The 24,434-nt window shown below is 41.3% G+C and overlaps 1 protein-coding gene and 2 long non-coding RNA genes across 3 annotated transcripts in view; 1 reads left to right on the forward strand and 2 right to left on the reverse strand.

The window, feature by feature from the left end:
- The window catches only part of KIF26B (kinesin family member 26B), a 293,798-nt gene extending 272,366 nt beyond the window's left edge, over nucleotides 1-21,432 (forward strand). Inside the window, exons 13-15 of the mRNA XM_085055178.1 lie at nucleotides 12,158-12,360; nucleotides 13,360-13,510; nucleotides 15,032-21,432. Of these exons, the coding sequence (XP_084911304.1) occupies nucleotides 12,158-12,360; nucleotides 13,360-13,510; nucleotides 15,032-15,180 (503 nt within the window). The 3' untranslated portion in view covers nucleotides 15,181-21,432. The remainder of the gene's footprint in view (nucleotides 1-12,157; nucleotides 12,361-13,359; nucleotides 13,511-15,031) is intronic.
- On the reverse strand, nucleotides 13,831-17,273 carry LOC146439405 (uncharacterized). Its single transcript, XR_014850792.1, has 5 exons — nucleotides 17,178-17,273; nucleotides 16,737-16,813; nucleotides 16,272-16,313; nucleotides 14,378-14,572; nucleotides 13,831-14,281 (listed from the first exon to the last, which is right to left on the reverse strand). It is a non-coding gene; the product is annotated as an uncharacterized LOC146439405 (long non-coding RNA).
- Nucleotides 18,915-22,102, reverse strand: LOC146439406 (uncharacterized). The gene is made up of 3 exons (XR_014850793.1): nucleotides 22,026-22,102; nucleotides 19,588-19,647; nucleotides 18,915-18,989 (listed from the first exon to the last, which is right to left on the reverse strand). It is a non-coding gene; the product is annotated as an uncharacterized LOC146439406 (long non-coding RNA).
- Between the last annotated feature and the right edge of the window lie 2,332 nt (nucleotides 22,103-24,434).

Genomic DNA, 24,434 nt, shown 5'->3' on the forward strand with positions numbered 1-24,434 from the left:
ATCAAGAGTCTGTGTTGTTGCAACTGGTACATCTTTCCACTAGAGCAAGTTTCATAAAGTTACAGAACAGGGATGGTGACCATTCATGAGCTGGTCACCTCACATTTTTCCTGGGTGCTGTTTTCCCAACCTGTAGTGCAAGTCCTGCCTAAGCTACTTCTGAAAATAATTCATGTTGACATTGGACCTGGTGGCACAGGTATGTGGACTATTAGTAGCTACTTATTCTATGGTAGCTCTGTCTATCCAAAATGTGCTTTTCTCATAGTGTTCCTAATTCACCAGCCATTCCACTTGGTGCAATACTCACCCCTGGAATTCATCTCCAGTGAACAAACTGAGTGGTGCATAACTCTCCCTTTCTATATGTTCTTGACTGTGATAGCAGAAAGAGCATGTGCAGCACAGATGTGAATGCAACAGATACTGCTATTAAAACTACATCCATAAATGCATGGCTGATTGTACCTGTTCAGAGAATGCATCTGAAAGTGATCGTTCTACATGATGCAAGCCCAGACCAAATGACTGAATAATCTTTGGTTTGAAGTTTGAAGTTGACTTTGTGTCCTCTGAGAAATCCTCTTTCCTAACCCTTCACTTTGAATGGTACTAAATTGGTTCTCCTCTTTCTGAGGAGCTCTGTCTCTAAAAATCTCTTTCAAATATAAAATTCTTAATAATAACTTGCAAGAAAGAGAAGGATGATTTGTGTACTGTGGAGAACAAAAACAAAGCTGTCCACAGAGATGGCATTTGTGGGTGTAAACTGACAAGTGTATTGTGTCTTGTGGAGAAGCTGCCAATGGAGTATGGACTTTTTCCACAGGTCATTTAGATGGAAAACTTTATCAAGTTCTGTGAAAACAGGCAGCTGTGCAAATGAGGGAACATATGAGATACTAGAGAACTCCCCACTTACTCCCCCAGGGGAGATATTTTATAAAAATACTGTGATAAAAGTGTAAAAGCTTCAGGCAGAGCCTCCAGATTCATTAGGCTCCAGAGTTCATCCCCAAAGTAAATGAATTGAAGACCAGGATTTGTTTACTCTGATGCTCACAAAACTACTTGTTTCATTTCACTTCTCTCTGCTTTGATAGCACATTGGAGTCTAGACAAGGCTGGAGATATGAATGACAAAAGCATTGTCTTTGTGGTGTTCTAATCACAGGCAAGCTTCTGATGTGTGTGTTGTACTTTGTGCCAGGGCTGTACTTTGGCTCTCAGCTTTGGCTTTTGATAACCCCTGAGCAGGACTAAACATTATGTCAGTGGTCATGGAAAGGGAGTTGTGATGGATAGATCTGTTTGAGACTGAGGTTTAAGGTTGCTCTTGTGGCAGGACACACCAGGAAAGAAGAGGCCTTGAGCCTACTAGGCAGAACAGTGACACTGGTTTGTCATGCAGTGCAGGTATGGAAATTAGCAAGTGAGGGTGTAAGTACAAACTTTTGTTAGCAGGGAACATGAGGAGTCCTAGCTTTGCTGCTTTTTTACTGTTGTGTAACATTTGACCTGTCTTTTTCAGCAAATACACCTTTTTTTGGCTGGCCAAAAGAATAATCTCTTTATTCTAATTTCTGTGAGTTAGTTCCTCTCTCCTTCATCCGCCACATTGCAATTATCTGCCTGATGCTGGATGTGAATCTCTGGGGTGAAGGGTTTTCAGTGAAGGGCCTGTCTGTGTCCTTGGAAATTGCCTGCCCTGGTGGTCTCAACATGGCCTGGCACACTGACCTCCCTTATAATAATTTACAAAGCTTCTCTCTTAATTCAGCATGTCACCTGATATGGAGAGATTCTCAGTGTATCATCTCTGATACTTTACTTTTGAGAGTGATCCCCTATATCAGCAAGTAATTCCTGTATTGTTTGGAATGAATTGTATATAAGTGCAACCAGAGGTTTTATGCAAATTAAAAAAACTCAATCTATACCACCATTCCTATTTCTAGCAGAAAACCACTGCCCAGAAATTAATCAGGCTTCACTTTCATTTAACCCAGCTCCTGTTTGCATTTGATCCTGCAGCAGTGAAATCATAATTCTGTTTTGATGTGTTTGATGATAGTATAATTTTTCACATGTCAGCAGATTTATGATGGCATAAAACCAGGATTATTACTTCAATGCAGGAGAACATGAAAGAGGAGTTAAGATATAAGGGAGAATAGAGCTGTTCACAAATGTATTTTTATTGTATAATGAAAAAATGCAAAGTTTTGCAATCTTTCATCCTCTGTATCATCTCCTTTCTTATGGTGTGAGTGTTATCTCTTAAGGAACACTTTTTAATGAAAAAGATTGCACACAAAGGTTCTGAGATCTTAAAAGACAGATATTATTTTAATACAAAGTGTCAAGAGCATTGGACCTTTCCTGATTTGCAGTCACAGATCCACTGTGCTGTAATGGATATGGCACTATAGATATGCTCATTTCAGGTCAGGCAACCTTGTCCACTTTATTTATGATTATTACTAACAGAAATGCTAGCTGTCAGACACGATCAACATGAATCAGCCCAAGGCCCCTGTAAAAGGAGCTATAAAGAGTCTTTAAGAGAATCACCAGCAGATCTCACAATTACTTTTGAAGTTCTGACACATTGGAGAGACATCATTTTTTCTTGAGATTAAGATCTTGTCTTTCAATGCTCTTAAGTGCATTATTTGTATGTGTAGGTGCTTCTGCCCTGAATGTCATACATGAACCATCAGACCTACATTGACAGGTTTTGAAGGATAAACCTAGTTCATATCCTTCACTTCTAGCCTTAGGTTAATTTCTGGGCTCTTCCTGGGTACCTGCACAGTTCACAGACAGTGCAGTACAAAATTGTGTATGTACAAAATTAGAAGAAAATAATAACAATAAAAATATTTTCCTCTTGCATTCTAGTACCTATTGGAAAGTCATGTGTTTACCTCATGAAGCACAGAAGCCTTTCCCATGAAGCTAACCTATCTATTTAATAAACATTCCCATTTTTCTAACATCTAACATTGGTTCTGTAACATCATGTCAGCATATATTGGCCCAAAGTGACTGTTTGTGGCAGAAACAAAGCTATTTAGCCCTGATCTATGGTTGTGCATTTCAAAGCTTTGTATAGCTGCTCTTTAATCCACCCTGTGGTGTAAGTATTATTCCAGACCCCATTTTGCAGATGGAGAAATGAAGGTAGAGAGTGTTACTGACTTGCCTGATGCCCTCAGCCAAGTGAGAGCCAGATCCAGGGTTAAATTACAGGCACCCTTGACTCCTAACCTCAACCACAGCTGACTTTGCTGTATATCCTCCTCTGCCCTTGCTGAGCAGTGAAAAACAGAGTTTCATTTGTTATTTTCTTTTTGTGGCAGGCCCTTCTTCTCTCTCTGCCTGCAATCATCTGTACAACTACATTGTACTTTGATTTCTTTGCTCACTCCATTAGCCTTTCCCTGTAAGAAACAATTGGCATCTCAGCCATATTTCTGTGTCTGGAGTCTGTGGCTCCAGCCTCCTCTGTCTTGGGTAGGCAGTGCTGTCTTGAGCAGGGCAATGAAGTGTTAGGGCATAGTTTGTACAGTTACAGGTTGCAGCAGTTGTCTATTATTTTTTAATTCCTCAGAAATCCCAAGTGCAGTGGCCCAGTGCTGCTCTGTGGAAAGGCAATGTTAAGGGTGCTTTCATAATACGTACTCCTGTATGTGACCAGGAAGTGTATTCTGGTTGAACTTCAGTTTTACCAAAGCTGTGTTTGTATCCCGAGAGTGCAACAGATATGAGAGGGTGGCAGGCAGGGCAGCAAATTAGGACTTGTAAGATCTGTGTTGTATTCTCTGGTGTGCTCCTGGTTTGCTGTATCACCTTGGGCAACACATGTAATTTCTGTGTTCTCTTGTTACCAGCTCATAAAAGTAGATAATGCTGGTACAAAAAAAAGTAATATCAGGGTCCTTAGATCAGAAGTGTTATCTACCTGCCTTTTGCTCTTCTGGCTTGATTTTTAGCATCTTTCCCTGAGTTTAGTTTGGATGTATGTGGGCATTGCCTTAAAATAATTCTCAATGCAAAACATGACTGGATGATTTCAGAGATGCAGCTTTGGTGTTAGTTCTGTGTCTTGTCCACTGTGAGATAACAGCAAAGCAAAAGTCCAGGCTCTAAAGAGGTTTACCCAGTAAAGCCAAGTCCTGTTTGCATTTTCATGTTACGTGAATATATGTGCTGTTTCTACCTTTTTCTACCCTCTCCTACAGATATTACTTACAGGTTCCTGTCCCTTACCGTGTTTCAGTACTCGCTGTAAGGAAACCTCCTTCCCTGGGAACAACAGAACAGGAGGGGTTCTGAGATGATTAATCATGAACAAGACTTTTCATGGAGATCACACAGATCTTCCTGAGGCTTTCTTCCCTGTTCCTTATGGGAATAGGATTGGGTACCTAAGAGAGTCCCCAACCCATGGAGCACTTAGATTTATGGGCTGCAGTCTGTCACTGCTTGCAGTCCTCTGCTGAGGTGGGACAGACCTCTGCTGAGGTGTGTGTCTCCTTCAGTTTCTCTAGTTGAGGCTTTTTGGAGCTGAGTCCAGCCCTGAAGCTTTGCTGGTGCTGGGGATTCTGGCAGCAGGGTGAAGCACTCAGGGCAGTGATCTGTGGCCCAAGCAGGTCTGGGGGAACAGCAAATGAGCAGCAACCATCATGGTGGGGAGCACTGCCTCTCAGCTGGTATGCACAGCCCCCTCACAGGAGCAGACCCAGGACTGGGGCAGGAGAAAAAGATGTGAGACGGAGGCAGCTCAGAAACATGCGACTTCGCATATAAAGTCCTTCCCAGTAAAGCACTTTCCAGTTGGATCAGTCAGGGCAACTTGACAGCCTTTTCCTGAATGTTAAGTATCAGTGAACATCGGAAAACAAAAACCTAAGGGATGTTATTGAAAGTCAGGCCAAGTAAAAACTAGGCTGGGGGGAAATTAAGATTTCCAAAGGTTGAATGCCTGAAGTTTAAACCTGAGTTGGAGTTGCATACCTCAGAATTTGCAGGACCCTGCTTTAGTCAGGATAGGATTTGGATGTGTGTGTGTATGTGTGTGTGTGTTTGTGCACATGCTTTCATCTTCTTTATATGAGGAACCTATCTGACTATAGATATTTAAAGATTCCTGCTACAGCATTTGATGACATTCATAGTAAAGTTTCATGATTCCTTGCAGCTCTTTCTCGGTACTTACTTTCATCACCAAAGAAGAGCAAATTGCTACATGACTTTAAACACTTTAATAAAAAGACAGACAGTGAAGACATGAGTAATTATCTATAATAGGCTCCTTTTTTCTCATGCTGGTGTGCTCTGGGTTTCACTGCTGGGATGGTTTCAAAGATGGACATTTAGAGGTTCCTGCAAAGCCCTGAAAACTCTGTACTTGAGCATATTTACTCTCTGGAAGCACTTAGCCCCTTCTATGAAAGCAGCAGAAAAAGCCAGAGGCTGGATCTTCAGACTTTAAATTGGTCTGTCTCCAACCAATATTGCAAAGCACCACATTTTGAAATATGGCCAAAATGATAATGACGAAACAAAACACCAACAAAGAGAGTCTGAGCTTTTCTTGTTGAATCCAAGTGAAAAGGAATTTGGTTCATGTTTAGACTGCCTAAGGCACAGCGTGGGGAGCTGCAAATTGCCCTTTGTATCAGAAAGCTGTAGGGCATCCCCAGCGTTTCTACTTTAACTTGCTTACAAGTGATGGTAGCTAATTGATCTCCTGCATTATACCTTTACCATGACAAAGGATGTTTATAATTATATGGGAAAATGCTGTTTGCATGCAGGTGACCACTTTATGCATGTGACTTGCTGACTGGACAGCCCTGGGGGGAGTAGAGGGAGGGGAAGTGCAGGCTTCAGCTCCAATTTTTTTTTGTTCATTAAAACAACAGCATTGATTTTCCCAGGTCAAAGCCAGGCCATTTCATGCAGCAAATCTGTGTTGAAAGGGATCAGAGTAATCATTTTTTACACGCTTGACTACTGCATGCCAGCACTGAGCTTTCAGCCACATGAACATAGGAATGATTTAATAGAGGAAGTGGCAGCAGGCTATTGTGCGCGGTGAAGGCTCCATGTAACATGCATGACTGAGTCGCACACCATTAGGCTGGGTGTAAATAAAACCTGCTCCTGACTGCCACAGAATTAGCTCACTGGAATGCCTCCACCACTGTCCTGTTGGGAGCTAATGTTCTGGCTGTAGAGCCCTTGCCCCTCCAGCCTCTGCCTTTGCTGTCCAAGCAACTGGAGCAGCCCTTTAGCTGTATTACTGTAGTAGTAATAACCAGCTTCTTAAATAATGCCACAATGCTGACAAATACCTGTTAGACCAAAATCCAGCCTGAAGAAAGAGAAATGTTTAGAAGAGACTCTGGTTATTTTTTTGCTAGGAATTGTGGGTGATGTGCATCTTCCCTGGAGCATTTCCCAGATTGCTTGTCAACCTGCCACACCACAGGAGGGCTGCTTTCTGATCTGGTTTCAGCAGTGCTCATTCACCACCTCTAAACTGCCCTGAAAAGCTCCTTTTAAAATAAGACAGTAATTCAGAAAGCAAGGTTAAGAAATGAACTGGTAGATAGAAATGAACTGCACAGATAGAAAAAAAATTGAAAGTTGGCTGTACATCAGCACATTCCTTACACCAGTACAGAAACAACATATCTAGTATAGGTGTGGATGAAATATTATAAACAAGGATTGCTTTATTTCAATATACAGGAAACTGTGATCTCTTGCCTCAAGTGTCCTTGTACTTACTGATTCACAACAGTGGGATCGCATAATAGTCAATACAGAATATGGCCTGAATTATTTTACAGTGAGATGAACATAGAAAATTTTTGTCTGAATGATGGATCCTCTCAGTGCTTCCTCTTCCAGGTGTTTGGGTGCAACATGGTCCTTTCTATGCAATCTGTGTAACCTGAATTGTGAGGATGAGTGATGCTGTTTGGATATCCTGGCAATACATGCCTCAGTTCTTTGGTGTTTGGAGTACTGACCTCAAGATGGGCACCCTAAATGGTGAAGGTTCTGGTGAAGTCCCCACATCATCAGAGGGACCTTCCACTTGAAAACATTGGCAGTGCCTTCAGTAATCAGGAGGGGAACTGTGCAAACTGTATGGAAATCTGAGGAGTGAATGGCTATGTGCTCTGCACATGGCAAAGTGCGCTATAAAATAAACTAGGAGAAAGGAGGTCAAAGGAATGGGGAGGAGTTGGTTCAGTCATGGACAATTGACCATAAGGGCAGAGATCCCACCAGGAAATAAGAATGAGAGGCAAAGTCAGCATCAGATTTTCAACTCAAACAGAGCAGGAGCCCTGTTGTCAGACAGTGAGGAGCAGCAGGGGAAACAGGATAGATAATCTCTGCTAGTAAGGAAGGTTTGATACTACAATTGACATTGATGCTATTGCTGTTGGAGGCACAATACTTGAAAATGAAGCCACAGAAGGAATAGTGTGAGCTTAGGGGTGCTGCTGTAGTTAGCCAGGGCTGGTTTTTATAATTGCTTTGGACTGTATGGTGAGAAAAACCAAATGCTGAAGAGCAGGCTCTGTACAGAAAGGCAGTTTTACATCCCATTACATTAAGAGCTGTGGGGAATAGCTTTGGCACCACATCCCACCATTGAGCACACACTATAAACTTCTGAAATGATGGTATATCAAGTTAGAGTTTCATTTTCTGTTTGAAACACCTTGAAATTTCTAGGGCAGCAGTTGTTTTGCATCCCATTTGGATGTATCCTGCTTTGAAAAGATATGCATCACACTGTTTTTCATTAAGATTTTGCATTTGCAGTTTTGCCTCTACCTTTTTCACAGAAAAGATGCTCAATCTGGAATGTGTGCTTGGAAAGCAGCCTAAGGGGAACACTCCAAAATATACACTACTTAAACAAAACCAGACTTTTTAGAGCTTTGCCCTGTTCAACACATATTTTATGAGCACACATCCTTATGTAGTTTGGCAATTTTGCTGAGGTCAGTGTGTCTTCTTATCCTTAAAGTTACCCTCACATACCTTGGTCTGTATTTCTCATACTTTAAGGCTCCTCTGGGCTTACCTTTGCTGGAATATGTTGTAGCTTCAATGCCACTCTTCAGTCAGATCTGCTTTCACACTGCACACCTTCACTGTTGTGCTTCTCTTTGTCTTAAACGTAACCTGGCCAAACCTTAACCTATAGCTTACAGTAGAGCAGTAGATCTGTTGCAAAAGCAAATCTTGTATCCTGTGTATTTTCATGGCTTTTTCACAGCCTGGTTATTCATGCTAAAGCTAGGCTCAAGAGAGGTTATTCTGAGAGTGGATAAAGTCAAACTAAGTGAAAAACATACCCTTCAGGGCATTTAGCAAATGGCATGTTGCTTTACGTACTGCGTGGTCATAAATGAACGTGTGGTTATTCTGCCCTGAGTTCATCTTGCTGGATTTCTTTCAGATTGATTTTTGGTGTAAATTTCTTTTCTGAATGGAGGAATGAATCCCATTTACATGGTGGGAGGGTCAGCCAGTTTGCCAAGGTGCAGAGGTGGGGCAGAGGTGGGACAGAGGTAGGGCAGAGGTGGGAGGGTGCTGAAAGTTGCTCCTGTTGAGCTCCCTGGCTGCCCACTTTCTTCATAAGTTATCCATGGGGAACAGAGGAGTAGTGTGCTGTAATTTCCACAAAGCATATTATTTATTATACAGTCAAAACTTATGAGACCCTAGTTGCATCAAGTCCACCAAATAAATTTGGGACTTCTGATGGGTATTTTCTATATGAATGGAAAACTGCACTTATTTTACCAATTTAGTTTTGTGTCTGTGTGTTGTTATGGATGGGCAAGCTGTCACTTTGTGACACTCACTTCAAAGCTCTGCTTAGGCTGTATCTCCTTATTGATCCCAATTAAGGTAAAATGGGAAAAAAAAGACTAAATGGAGAGGTCAGTGACAGGAGTCTCATGTCAAAAGACACCATTATTTTCTGTACCTGGGCTAATAAACAGCCTATTACTCAGTGCATGTTTAGAACAAACTAGATTCAGTTTTGCCTTACTGTACAGAGGAAGAGGATCTTTCATTTTAATTTCTCCTCAAAGCCCTCTAAGCCTCAGATAAATCATCCTGAGTCAGCATTCAAGGCTTAGATAAAAAGACATCTCTCTTTCTCCTCTGTGTCTCACAAAGTTGTACCCATGGGGAGCATAATGCAGGTTGTCCCTGTGTCCCAAAGGAGCTCCTTGGAAGAGGGTAGTGAGGTGGCTGTGTGAGGCAGCTCTGTCCTGCTGCATTGCCTCAGTGCACCCAGAGCTGCAGCCTGTCCTGCTGTCATAACCCACAGGCAATCCAGACGAGCTCTGGCTAGAAAAACATAATGAGTTAATGTCTCCTGCTACTGCTGCAGTCTCAGCTCCCTACCAAGGGCTAAGTGCTATTAAACAAAGCCTCAGGTTGGAGCCCTCCTTCTAGACCACAGGTTTCTGCTTCCCATTGAGTCAAATGGATATGAATAGGAACAAAATGCAAAAACATTTACCATCACTCCTCTGCTTCATACCCCAGAAATCTGTTTTGCTTTGCTTGCTCCAGTTGGAGTCTGATGCTGTTCTCATGACAAGGTGCATTGGAGCTATCCACCTGCATTCCCAGAGTCTCAGACCTGGACTTTGACCCTGGCTGGAGACACAGCTTTTCCAGTGGGGTGGTTTAAAAGTTACATTACACAAGAAGGTGGTGTTAACAGCCCCAGTGGGGAAAAGAGGAAGAAAATCAAACATCACAGAAAAAGGCACCACCTTAGTCATAATCCAGCCATGCATGGAGAGCTAGGCAGAAGGAATTTCCACTCTGCTCAGCTGCTTCCTTGAAATGCTGGTGCTAGTCTGGAGGCATGTCAGGAAAGGAGATGGGACCATGAATGTAGGGCAGAAAGTAAAAACAATTAACAGCACTGGGTGCATTAAACAGAAGGTCAGATCTGATGCTTGTAGATATCACTGGCTCTAAAGGTTGTTGAACAGCAGAGATTGTGTTTGTACTCAGGCAAAATTCGAGAGACTGCTTCTGTGGGGGACAGCATGGCCAAAAGCCTCGAAAGTATTTAGAAACGTATTTAATGCCTGAAACCATTTGATCTTGAGTGAAACTAGGATGATACTCAGGGCCCTTCCCATCCAAGCAAACTGAGCTCTTGTTTCCTAGGAAGGGCTGAGCCTATTTCAGGAATTGTCCCTGCATGTAACAAAATTAAATACTCCACCATGCTGTCTCACCTCCTTTCAAGATTGCACCTACTCCCAGCATTTGGTTACCTTTCTGTAGCACTGCTGTCAAGAGTCACTCTTAGCACTGCAGTTTTCTGGGGTCCTCCCAAACTCTTGTCACTTTTTGGCTATGGTAATGGGTCTGACCTTGCTTTTCCTTTTATCAAGGTCTGACTCTTCTCTTGATCAGGCAGTTTAATCTAGAGATTAACTGAAATGCATTCAAGGTAAGGGAATGCTGACATTGTCTTCCAGTGACTGGTACCAGAGAACTAAAATAACTCCTGCTTGCTGGTATTTGTAAGGCTTCATTTGTTCTGGCATGAGTTTTTTTTGCTGGGCTGCAGTGCGAGCAATAGACAGAGCTATGGTAAGTGTCATAGGATGGGCAGTCCAGATCTCAGGTTGTTTGGTATGAAGGGGCCCTGTAGACCCTGTCTACCCAAAGCTCTCTGTCAATCAGCCCTGCCTGTGCTCTTTTTCCTGCATTGGGTTATCTCAGATGCATCCAAGTAAAAGCTCTATAGATGAGGCTTGCCAGATAATTCTTCTCCATTTTAAAGCTAGAATTTACAGGTTAATTACTGATCTCTAACACAGACTTACTGGTTTCTAACACAGATTGTTGTACTCAGAAATCGTGGGATAAGATGTGATGGTTCTCAAAGTCAGCACAGAAACAGACTCCCATGAATGAAACTAGGCAATACTTTGTTACTTGCAAATCCAAAAACTAGGCAATCAATAGATCTTTTTTTGGGTTTTTTTTAGCTTTTGTTGAAGCACCAAGTTGACAGACATGTTGAAACTGTTTGCATTCAAGTCTCAATAAATGTAAAGCAGGAGATTCCTATAAATTATTTAATCTTATTTTTAAAATAAAATCTGCATGATCATTCAGCATCTCTTCCCTGCTGGCTGGCATCACTTTTGTACTTGCAGCCAAGAGAGGCAGTTAACAGTTTCATTCAAACTTGCTGGCTCCAGCTTTTGTTTTTGGCTTCTCCCATCCTTTTTATTCCTGCTGCCTCCTGGGGAAGACCCTGTGTCAGCTACAAAACTTTTTGTTTTGTTTTGTTTTTTTAAACCGAACCATTGCTCTGATTGTACAAAACCAAGCAAGGAAACGTAACCAGTTGTTTTTCCTTTTGTGTGTGTCTATTTGTTCTTTCTCACAACAGAATATTCCTCCTGTTTTAGAGGAATATTCTACTGAACAGAGGCAAGGAAAATGCAACTCTGTTAGCAACCACCAAGCTTGGATGTACTTACTGCAGGCATTTTGTTCTCTCCACTGGCTTTACTGCTGTAGTCAGCCTGCAGAGTTGTTGTGCAAAGGATTAGGTGGTGGTATGCTGGCACCCAACTCCAGCACAGGAACAGAACTTGGCTGTCAAAGCACTTTTTGTGCTGTGATTAAAAAAAAGCTAAACCCACACCTGTCCTGGAGATGGTCTGTGCAGAGGCTGGCTTATGCTTGTTCTTTGACTGTAAGAGCCAGTACCAGTAAAGAGATAGGAAAGCCAGCTAGAGCAGTTCCATCCTGCTGGCTTGGATCCTTCATCAGCTTACCTGTATGCACTGAGAGCTAATCAAAGGGGAGCAGACAGGATCTTAGAGCTTCAGGGTACCTGTGCCCTTGTAGTGCCAAATCCAGAGTCAGGCACCAGAGAACACACGCAGGTCTCACTCATGGCGAGTGGGCACATTGCAGCTACAGCTCCTGGGTTTTCCCTCCATTTTCTTCTGTGCCTGAGAAGGCCAAACATATATAATTTGTAGACTGCTCTGCAGTAGAAAGGAGAAGCAATGACTGTGCTAACATGTGATGGCACTTTCTGCATTCGCAGGTTCCCAGAGGCGGAGGCTTATTCCGGCTTTATCCCTTGACACTGCTTCCCCGGCAAGGAAGCCTGCCAGCAGCCCCGGGGTGCGCTGGGTGGATGGGCCACTGCGGAGCGGGCAGAGGGGGCTGGGGGAGCCCTTTGAGATCAAAGTCTATGAGATAGATGATGTGGAGCGGCTCCAGCGACGGCGTGGTGGGGACAGCAAGGTGAGTGCAATCCGTGTAATCCCCTGGAGGGCGTAAATTGCAAAGGTCAGCTCTTGAAACATAAGGTTGGGAAGAGCGTCTGAAGTTGAGTATTTCAGAGTAACGGTGGATTACAGACTTTCTTATTATTTTAAGGCACTTTTTCTTCCTCGCCCCTGTCACTTGTTGAGGCTATTTGTGATGTTTGGCAAAATTTGTTGGAGTGAAGTTTCCACTGCATTCACCCACACAGCAGATTTGTTTACAGAGGAGACTGTGGAATAGTGTTGAGACCTTCACCAGGCTTGGATGAGGATAGTTCTGTTACTGGAAATGCTTCCACACTAGCAAGGGTAGCACAGCTCTCAGCATGGTTTCATTTGCTGCACATGTTGGTGGCTGCCACCCCTCAGAAGTCATGTGAGGCCAGGCTGGCTGTCTCCAGCACTGTACCTCCTGCTGTTACTGTGCCCCAGATCTTTACAGAAAATATATCTTCTTTATTAATAGCTGTAAATTGCTACAGCTTTTCATAACATACTCCCTTTGTTTAAGGATGTTTCAAATTTGATATTGCTACCAGTTCTCTTATTTTAAAATATGACTAATGCCTTACTTATGCACCAAGCACAGGGGTGTATTTAGGCTTTTAATACAGCAAGCAATGGATTTCCTACTCCCAAGAGCTTAGGTTCTCTTAGCCAAACTGTGGTGAAAAAAACAGAAATGTTTTTCTACAGTTAATCTAATTTCAAGATGCTGCCTGTTATTAATTATTATGGTTTATTATTAACTACCATTGCAAAGTCTCCAAAGCTCACTGATGGAAAACATGAAAACCAAACAAAAGCAGTAAAAATAAAGCTGATGATGGATGATTTCATGCAGTGATTCATTAGCTTCCAGAACAAATGGCTTGTTGTCAGTATTATTGATTGGAAGATCATTTCACTGAATGGATCTGGGTATTTTTTCTCCTCTTCACCTATTCCTTCCCTGCTTCTTTTTCCTGGCTGGCAGGAGGTGATATGTTTCAATGCCAAGCTGAAAATCCTGGAGCATCGCCAACAGAGAATCGCTGAGGTCAAGGCCAAGTATGAGTGGTTAATGAGAGAACTGGAGGTGACCAAACAGTACCTGATGCTGGATCCTAATAAGTGGCTCAGTGAATGTAAGGACATTGTTTTATTTCCTGAACTCATAGGTTTCCTTTATTTAATAGTAGGAATGGAGGGAAGCAGAAATTTCTGGTAAGAGTGAGATATAAGCTACTGTTTGTAAACTAAAATGAACCAACATATGACCTAAGGCCAAGCTTTAGATTGACTGTCTTTCTAGAACTAGTTCCTATAATTCTTATGAAATGTTGACAGTAGAACCAAACAATCCTTTTTGCCTGAGAGCTGAATGTTGAAATGGTGCAGCTTTCTAGTGGTGGATATTGCCATTGGTAGACTAACGTTCACACGTTTCAGTCCACAGCTCCTGAAAATGAGATTTTTTTTTTTTTGGCCTCAGATCACTCAAACATATAAGCAATATTATAAATCTGCTCTTCTACCACAAAACAACACTGTGGCGCAAACTTGTCCCTTGGCAGCAGTGGGCTTACATGAAAAATGAATTTGGCCCATTTTTTATAACTATAGATGTGTAAAGTTCAGAGAGCTTAAAGGGCATTCACATTCAAATGAAGAAGAACCTCAGCACGTCTGAGGAAAAAACCATAAAGAATACTGCAGTAGTTATACAACAGTTTTTAATATTAGCAAGCAGACGAGACAAGAACTCATGTCAAAGAGTTCCAGAAAAAACCCACAATATGCAAAAGTTTATTTAGGATAATTGCAGGTGGTAAAAGGAGGCTGGCTGGACTGCTCCCTCACAACATCCTAACTCTTCCTTTGACAGCTGCCTTAAGTTGACACCAGATTGGTACATCCTGCAGAACAACCACAGTATAGGTTTCAGGAACACTATAAAGGAAGAGAATTAAAAAGGACATCAGAGGATTTGCTATGCATTGCTGTCCACTTACTGTGTGATTCCTTTGCTTCTGATTCTGATGTGGTAAATGCAGAAAGCCTGAAGGATTGCACAGACCTCAGGGCCCAGACAAGATGGGAAGTGCTGGCTCAGACAATATATCTCACACTTGGCTTCCATGGAAGCTGCTGGGCACCTGTGTTGGAGTGATTGATGTGTTTGCCTTCCCTTGCCTTGCTTGAGTGGTCTAGTGAGAATCACATAGAATAGGGAGAGATGAGAGGAACAAGGAGCCTAGAGGTTTATTTTTAATTCCAAGTTCTGAATTCAACAAAAGAATTGCCCTCCCAGGAGAGAGCAGCTATTTAAAGCTCTTTCTGATCAGCAGAATCTGTGAGAAAGTCAGTACATGCTTAGCATTCAACATTTGCTGGAGGATGATGGAGCACAGCAAAGGCATCTGCAGTTCTGGTGAGGATGGCAGAGCATCCAATGCAACTAAAAAGTATTTTTCCCTACGGGCAAGCTGCTGTGCCATTTTAATAGCCATTAAAAAGAAAAGGCAACTTTTAATGACAGTGGCAAGCCAGAGATAATGTTGTATACAGTGTTGATGTGTTTGAAGACTTGAATTAGCTCTGACTCTCCCACCAGCAATCACTAGGTTTTGTCTACTTTCCCTATCTGTGTATTTTCTTTCTCACAGTTGATCTGGAGCAGGTATTTGAGCTGGATTCTCTGGAATACTTGGAGGCCCTGGAATGTGTGACTGAGCGTTTGGAAAACCGTGTCAACTTCTGCAAGGCCCATCTCATGATGATCACCTGTTTTGACATCACCTCTAGACGCCGATAAAGTGTGAACCTCAAGAGAATTTCAACACGCATCTCTGCCATCCTCCTTTTCCCTTCCAAACAGCATCCCAAAGACAAAAGAATGAGGATGAAGGTTGGAGTCAAGTCTCAGCTGTGTGTATGAGAGATTTGCTATACTATACAGAGGAGTAGTATTAAAAAAAACCAAACAGAACAAGCATGGAAAATGGAGATAGAAGGTTGTTGATACTCTTAGCCTAAAAGAGCACTTTGCGGAACCTTTTAAGGACATGTCTGTAAATAAGAACTGCTGGCAGAAGACACTTCTTTCCCTGCATTAGCTGAGGAAGGAGGAAAGGTGGTTGTGGGACTTCCATTGAGAGGTTCATTAAAAGAAAACCTATCCAGAAAAACTGTTTAAGTGCCTTGCAAATCTTTGTTATCCAAACATTTATGTTCATACTTTATTGTGTACAGATGGTGCTAGTCAAGAAAAGAAAAAGAAAAAAAAAACAAATACACTTTTGAAATGTATTTACAGCTTGTTTTTCTCTTGGTGTTTTCTCCTATTTCAGACTTGCTGTTTCTAAGTAACTTGTGTTTGTAGAGATATTTCCTAATCAGTACAAAATATGAATAAATGTTAACTGTCTTGTTACCAGAGTAAGGCCACTCAAAGAGAAATTCAGCTTTCCCAGATGACACAAACATATTTCTAGCAGAGAGTAAGATTTGTTTCAATGCTCTTCTGCACTCTCTTATATTCTGGAGAACACTGTCATTTTCCCAGCCTGTAGGTTTTGCAGTGTATGAGAGAGAAGTGATATTACTCAGTTTGATCCAACCCCCATAACTTGTTTTCTTGCTTATATATGTTTTGCTTTGTACTGGCTGGAGTTACGAATGAGGAGGTACTTTCATAACCCCTTTTTCTGCTGCTAATAACTTGCTGGAAAATTACCCTTTAGGCTGAGGGTTCTTCCCATGTTTATCAGTCCAAAAATGAGTGATTTATTCATTCTTTCTTGGGGCTATGACTGATAAAATTTATCTTCGCCCCTTTATGACATTTACCACTGCAAAACATGTTTTGTCAGCTTCTGATCCCTGGCCCAGTGTATCCATACTCACGGATGTACCTGAGAAGTGCAGGCTCTGCTTAGCTCAGTACATCTGGAAATAAAGCAAATGAGTAGATAGAGCACTGCAAGCATGTTGGCTATGGCATCTTTACTAATCCTCAGTACCTGAAGCCATGGCAAAATTCATATTGACATCAAAAGGACAAGGGTCTGCACCTCCATGAACATCCAAATATTCTACTAGTTTGCCTCTTTATCTACAAAATAGTATGTGGGAAGGAACATCCTTTGCATTTCATAAACAAATGTGCAAAATCTGCATTTTAATTACATATGAGCATGAAGAGAATTATTTTGTTAAATTAGGTTTCTTATTCCTGCATTATGAAATAAGCACATTCACAAAAATTCTGCTCTCACATACACTTGTGCTACCCTCCTGTTGCTTATGAGGAAATAAGACCCTCATTTAATACATCCAAAATGCATCAATAAACTGCTTGACTTCTTTTACCTGCACCATCATATCAATGTTGTATTACAATATCACAAGCAGGAAGTCCCAGTGGAAAAACAATCCTGGTAGATTTTCTAGTGCTTAGGTGAAGAAAAAAAGCTTTTTTAGAAAATAGGAACAACATTTGTATAGATTTATTTGCTTGGAGTGCTCTACAACTTGTAATAACAAATCTTATTCACTCTATTACCCTTGTCATTGGATTTTGTAGAAGATTCTTCTTACAATCTATAGAATTATTTGGAGGGAGGAAAAGTGAAAGTCACTTTCTAGTCTGTTCCACAACAATTTCCTAACTTATATTCTAAGTATTTCAGACATATCCCCTTCTCTCTTAAGATAAAAAAAACTCCAACCGACTCTGAAACCCACCCCCCCCAACAATGCAAATTATTTGGGTTTCTTCTCTTTATAGCAATTTCAGTAGCACTTACTCACTTTGTTTTTTGGAGGCCATCTCATCTCTGCAGAGTCCCGTGGATTGAGTACAGCTGCACAGAGCTAAGGAAATAGTCCCTGCACACAGTCTGGGACCTACACAGGAGTTGTGCTGTTTCTATAAATCAAGTGGACACATTTCAGAGCTATTGTAAAATAAAATACCTATTGCATGTAATATTCCTCACCATCATTAACTCAGTTATTCATTCACTCTCAATTTGGCACTTCTGTAGATTAGGAGGCATAGCAAAAAGCACATGTACCTAGCTATTATCTTAAAGAGTAAGAGCATGTGTTCACCCTGTTTGTCACAATGGACTAAAATGTATTCCTGAAACCAAACTGATTATGCCAAGAATAAATTTTGCATACTAAAAATTATGTGCTAATTGAAGAGACTCACAGTACTTACAAATACTTTTTATCTGAGGACCTAATTAGAGTAGCCATTAACACTCTCATTATATACTAGTATTCATACCCTAAAATCCATACTCATCTTCTATTTCTTGACTTTCTGTCACTGCATTTCAGAATTTGCCACTATGTTTTTAAGAATTTTGATGACGTAATGCAAAAAAAGGAATGAAACATTTGTGGAGATTTGACAACTATAAAATGTTTTCTTCTTGAAAATAGCTATTCACTTCAGAATTTATATTATTATAACTCAAATATTTGCAAAACAAATAAATCAAACATCAGGACTTTATTATTAAATTGATCTTAGTTTGCAGTAGCCAGCATTTTACAGAAGACCCATACACTTCTGCAGGTCATCCAGGAAGTCCCATTCTTTAAGGAATTGCCAGCATAATGCTGTTTTTATGCTGATTTTTTAAAAGGCATCCTGTTGCCCAAAATACACAAAAGCAACATGAATGTAATGCTTAATCATTTGCACATTCAGAAATCAATCTTACTTCCCTGGGACAGCTTTAGTAGGAAACAGCAGTGTTAATGTAATTAGGTTTGAAGGTTAATTCTTTGTTCTCACGTGTGACAGATCATCACAGCTCTTCACTGTGAGACTGGAACACCAGCACTGCTCCACATCCCCACCAGCAGCTGGGGGCTCTTTCTGAGAGCTGCTCCTCTTGGCACATGTGAAACTTACTCATACAAGGGACAGGAGCTGCTTTACAGCCACAAATTCAAGTGTAACCTTAGGCTGGAGACTTGGGCTGTGTTGTGGATTCCAGCATTTCTCTGGTCTGTGTGAGCTCTTGCAGCAGGCAGGAGCTGTGTTGGGTCAATTTGTGCTCTAAGGGCAGTGAGAGAGCCCCAGTTCATGGTGTATTTGTCACTAAATCCATTTCACTCCTTTCTTTTGCCATGCACGCCTTGCATTTGCCTCAAAATGATTCCTTGTCAATTCATTCAGATCTAAGTAATCCAAAGTATTACTTTACAGAAAGAAAAGGAAGCAAATGAATACTCTCCTTTCTTAGGTCTTTACTGGTCCTCTCCTCATCTCACCTGCTCTGATAAAAGTGAGGCAGAACTGCATTAAGAATCAGAAGAGTTACAGCAGAATAAACCCAGTTGTCAGGGAAATTCATCCACCTGCCATTTTTTGGGGTATTTACTGTTATATAGTAGAAAACATGTTCCTCTTACCTATTTGACACATGCTCACTTTGTGTAAGGGCCACACACAGGGCTACTGCTAAACACCTTCTGTCTTCTATCCAGTCTTGGAAGACCCACTGCCATAAAACCTAGCTTCTGAAACTTGCAGGTCCATAAAATAGTAACTGGTAACAAGCAATGGCATGATCCTCTGATGTGAAGCAAGCTAAGTGAGAGCTGCAGAAAATGTAAAAAAAAAAAGTATCAAAGATACACACTGGCATTTTTTCTTTTGTTGCTAAATGTGGCAGTTATAGAAGCTGAAAACTGGGAGAGATGTTGGGAGTAATACACACCAAACCCCATGTTTGCTCACAGAACAGACTCAGTTCGTCTTGAAGTTTTTTATATTTTTCACTTTTTCATTTATCCCAATAATATGGCTTGTGTTAAAGTAAGGACTATTACCTGTGGCATGGAATTCAAATGTGATGACATCTCCAAATAATTTTTTTTTTACAAAAATCACCTTTTACAAATGTCCGTGGTTTTGTTGCATCTTTTTTTATGAGCAAAAAATCATTGTAAAAACAAAAGGTGTACACACACAGATAAATGTACATGCACACAGCTTGAGACTCCTCACACACTGTTGTGGGGAGGTGACATAGCTGTTCACTAAAGGCAGCACCACCACTCTCCTTTCCTCCTCCAAGGAGTGCCTAAAAAGCCATTCTCCTTGCACTCACCTGGATGAAGTTAACTCATGCCACACAACAGGGAGAACTTATGCTTGAAACTCTTTCAAGGGTTTCTTTAAAAAGTTCTTTCTTACCCAGGTTCTTCAGCCCACATAGCCAAATTGCTGCAGTTTCCACAAAGATGCTGTTAAAGCCTGTAAAAATATTCCAGATTAACTACTCTGTATTTCAAAGTGTCATGAATTTAAGGCAAGATATTTTACAATCTCAGCTGTTAAACAGAACAATTTCTGCTCATGCTTGGGGCATACAGTGTAGTCACATTAACTGAAAGCCTGGACTCTTGGTGGTCTGTGAAGCTTTCTGTCTAAGTCCTAACAGATTTAACATTGCAAATTGAAGATTCTGCATTGCAGAAGCAAATTCAATTCTTCTAAGCTAGAGGCTGAGCGACCTCTGATGCCAGTTCATATGATGGGATGGATGGTTGCACAGCATCAGGGAGATCAAAGCATTGGTACCATTAAATACTGATAGGAGTGGATGATGACCATACAGAGAGGCATTTTTCCTCAAATCCATGGATGGTGGCCTACCTTGCTTAATCCTGATGTCTTCATGGTCTTTGTTTTGTAACTCCTTAGGCTTTTGCATTGGCAACACATAGCAGTTTTTGAAGACACAGAGCTGGCAGTTGCTAGCTATCCTAAGATTTGAAAGGGGTTTCCAAATAACATAGCAAACAAAACTGTGAATGATTTGTCAATGCAAAGTTAATAATCACTCTTTCTCTCTTGCATTTATTGTGCACTCATCCTAAGGTTATCTGAGCTTCCATACCTGCTCCTGGAAATAATAAACCATTTTATTATTGTCTTTATCTTTTCTTCTTTCTCTTTCTCAAGCAACCTTTAAAAAAAAAATTCCTTAGGAAATGTAGCACCCTTTTGCCACCAACCTCATGAGCAGCAGTCTCGTGCTCACTTATGCAACATTTTGGAGCTCACAAAGAGCATGATGATTCTGCAAAGAATGGAGGTGCTGAAAGTCAAATAGTAGCATTCAGTAGCATTCAGCTATAATATTTCAAACTACCTTCAAACCGTCCTGGATAGGAAATAAAACACAACCTAAACCATCTTACTTTGAGTGGTCCTACTTAAGTATTGAGCAAACTTTATAATAATGGTAATAAATTGGTGCTTGAGGCAGTTTCAGCTATATTGCATATTCTCTATAAACTATAGATATGGATGTATTCACCCTCTCTATTGTATATGTATGTGTGTGAGTATTTTCATGTAGCACACATACATATATGTTTTATGTATGCATAGTTACTAACTTTTCTACATTTTACTTCTTTCCCTCCCGTAGCTGAAACTGCTGGTTACTAACATCCACATCCACATCATATTCTATGTATGAAGGATATAATTTATTTGTAAACTCAGGATGTTCTTGTTTTATAGAGTTGCTTGTATTTTATAATTTATTTACACATCATGGTTGGAAATGCTTATCTAAGTGCTATGCATTGAAGTGTATGTTTGCTAAATCCATTTCACTCTGTCCGTGGCTATGTTCTTTCTCATTATAACAGTGGTATAAAATAGGGCTAAGGAGGAGAGAAATTGATAGATATAGAACTTATGCTGGTTGCATCAGTGGGCAATTCCAGAAGAGGATGTATCAGTAGTATATATATATATATATATTTTATCAACTAAATTTTATCGGGGAAAAAAGAAGAAAGAACAGCATGAGGACAAGTTCAAAATGTGGAAAGTCACAGGCATTTCCAAGTTTGTCAACAAATGCATTGAACCTTTTGCCATTAAAATTGTAAAGTTTATTGTTTGCTGGCTAAAAATTATCCCTTTTGTGGTATCTGAGATGTGAAACATTGTCAAAAATATGATGTCTGGAAAAAGATCAAACTATAGTGGCATTAAATGTTTACTTTTATCTTACCAATATATCTGCCTCCTCCTACTGACTCTTTCACTTTAGACAAGAGCACTTCATGGCATTTCATACCTGAGAATGCTTTTTACCCACAAGAAGATGTGGTATTAGGAGAGTGAATGTGAGCAAGATCAAACCTGAAAATAAAATGACCTAAGCGTTTTATCAAGCAAGTGTTACTAGAAGCAAATTCACCAGAAAACAATAAGGAATAGCAGGGTTTGGTAGCAGTGACCGAAACATTACAAGCAAGCAGAGCACCATTAACTTCTCCCCTGCTGCTGTACAGAAAGAGAAAGAAAACACAGTCACAGACCTAAAATGGTCAGGCTTTTGCATAAGCTGGTTAGACATATACACAGGGATTGCTCTTTTGCAGCTGCTAGCAAGAGAAAAATAAAACAAAATAAAAAATATGTCTTCATGGGTATAATTTTTTGTAATCTTTACATTTCCCTTGTATCACCATACAGGTAAGTAACACAACATGGGAGCGATAAAAGCTTTCTGTCCATTATTCAAGACATTTTTGTCGCTCAGAGAGGCAGTGGTGGCAGGCTCAGCTGACCCCTGAACAGCTGCTGAGTGCAGAATATCTGCTTACCTTCGGTTCATGTTTGTGGCATTCCCTGTTGATAATTAAAAGAGCACCTCCCTTGCAGCACAAGATGTGAATGAGCTCTCTGGGCAAATCTCACATGCCCACCAACACCTGGGTAAGCCCTGATAAAGACACTGGGCTTTTCCCATTGGAAGAAAACTACAGATCTTATTTCTTGTGGGGAAGATTAAAAAAAAAAAAAAAAAAAGGAAATAATTTAAAACATCCTTTAAAACACATCATGTGCCAGCAGATGATTTTCTCATATTCCCTACTTTAGGAGGGACATGTTAGGGTGTTAGGCATTAAATATTTGGTTACCAGTTTGATGAGCATTTAACAAGGTCCTTTCTTCTATCATATTATTATACAGCATAGTGGCAGATCTGGCAGTCACAGTGGCAGGGAATGCAATCATTTATGGTGACCACCTCTTTTAAATGAAAAATATTGAGGTGGATACAGAGGCAAAGGCTGGCAAAGGTGGTTGGGAGGAGACAGTCTCCTCCTTTGCCCTCTTATAGCAGCAAGCCCTGTACTACCTTAGCTGTTGCCCTGGGCCAGTGAATTTGCATGCTGTGCCTCTCCACAGTAGCTGTAAATGAAGATAAACAGCCATTTCTTTTGTCTGTGGGCTGTTCAGAATAGCTCTGATTTGCTCTAAAGAGCTAAAAGGCTTATTGCCTACTTTTGAGGTAATTTATCTTCATTGCTGTTATCATGCAGCTGCATCAGTATTAAGGAGCCTACAGTGCCTTACAGGGACAAAAACAGAAAAATGGGTTAGTGCAAGTCCTAGACTTTGTCTAAGACAGAACTGATGGTGAGGAGCTCTAGATGAGCTGAAAACAAAATCAATTCACCCTTGGTCAGATCTGGAGCCTTACAGACCTCAATGTCACATGCTTCTGATTTGGGGCAAGACAGCAAGGAAAGGTTGCATTCACAGAGTTGGAGCAGGGGCTCACACCTGGCAAAAGGCTTCTTCCTAATCATGCCTCCTCCAAATTGTTGATACCTCTTGTAAAATAATGCCCTAGCAATGATCAAGTTTATCTTTAAAACCAATAATTGGCTAGACTAAAAAATCAGGAGAGGGCTTATTGTGGAAACCTGACCAACCCCATCTCCTTATGGGGTCCCAAATAAGCTTTTCAACTATTGGAAAATCAGGAGAAGGTCAGGTTGTTGTTAAAGCTTGTTCCTCTCCTCTGCACATCAGGCTCCCGGGAGCTTGCTCTCATTTTGGCTGACATCAGCATCTGCCTGGAAGATGCTGAAGAGGGATGAAGGCTAGAAAATTCAGTTCCCAGTCTCTGCGATGAACGCAAAGTTAATATTTATTTCCTCTGGAAAAGGCCATCTGTGGATTTTACGGTTTATGATAGTTAGTAGTCTTGACAGTTGCCGATCTGGCGGTTTTGGAGGCTGACATCTGCTATTTAACCACTGAGCAAAGCTTTGCTGGCTGTGACCACACAAATGCTGTACGTTGCTCAAAGATTACTTTCATAACCTCCAGGAATGAGTAGGTAGCTTGGATGTCCTGTCCACTCTCAAGAACTATCCTGGCAAGTGTTGATCTGGGAAAAGCTTCTAGGCAACCCAAACCAGTCCATCTCAATGGATGCTTGTCTAGGGAAAAGACCTGCATTCATTTTCATATATGTTTACATGTGTCTCCTCTGTGGACACTTATAGCACAGGTTTGGCACCCATGCTTTGCGTCAGATTGTGAGTTTCATGCCAACCAACTGACAGCCAAACGTGTTCAGCTGTGTGTGTCTGGCACATACCCATATTTCCATTTCTATCTCCTAGGAGTCCAAGTGTCACCAGACACGTCGGGATTGTGTGTGGGACTTGAGGTTTTCTGTGGAGAGGAAGTCTCACACCTCCAGCAGTGGGGGAACTCTGTCACTCACTGTGCTTGTCACTTTCTCATCCCTGCTCATCTTCATTCCCTGAATGACAGAAAACCAGGGGCAGAAAACCTGTATTTAGCTTGTCAGAAGGTGAATTGCTCATTGTCATTACAATATAGAAGGAGGGACAGCACAAAAGCCACCGCACTCACTGGGTTGGGCTCTGCAGACTCCACACCGGTGCCACTGGATGCTCTGTGCCACCCAGCACAGCCCCTGGCAAACAGCCCCTTGGAGCTTGGTTGAAATGAGCTCCTGGTGGCACTGAAGGAGCAGCAGTGATCCCTCTCACCCTGCCTTTCAGGGCTCATCCATGCAGAGGGGCTCAGCTCGCTGCCTGTCTGTGCTTTAGCTGAATCCCAGGGACACAACTGTGGAGAGCCATGGCAGCTGCCTGGTTTTAAGAGCAAGTTGCCTGCTGCTAAACCATATTTGATGGAAGCCTCACAGTACCCAGCAAGCGGCACTGAGGGAGCCAAGCAAGACA

Source organism: Lichenostomus cassidix, chromosome 3 (assembly GCF_008360975.1).
Source record: "Lichenostomus cassidix isolate B80296 chromosome 3, HeHo_3.0, whole genome shotgun sequence".
In the NCBI taxonomy this organism is placed as follows: domain Eukaryota; kingdom Metazoa; phylum Chordata; class Aves; order Passeriformes; family Meliphagidae; genus Lichenostomus; species Lichenostomus cassidix.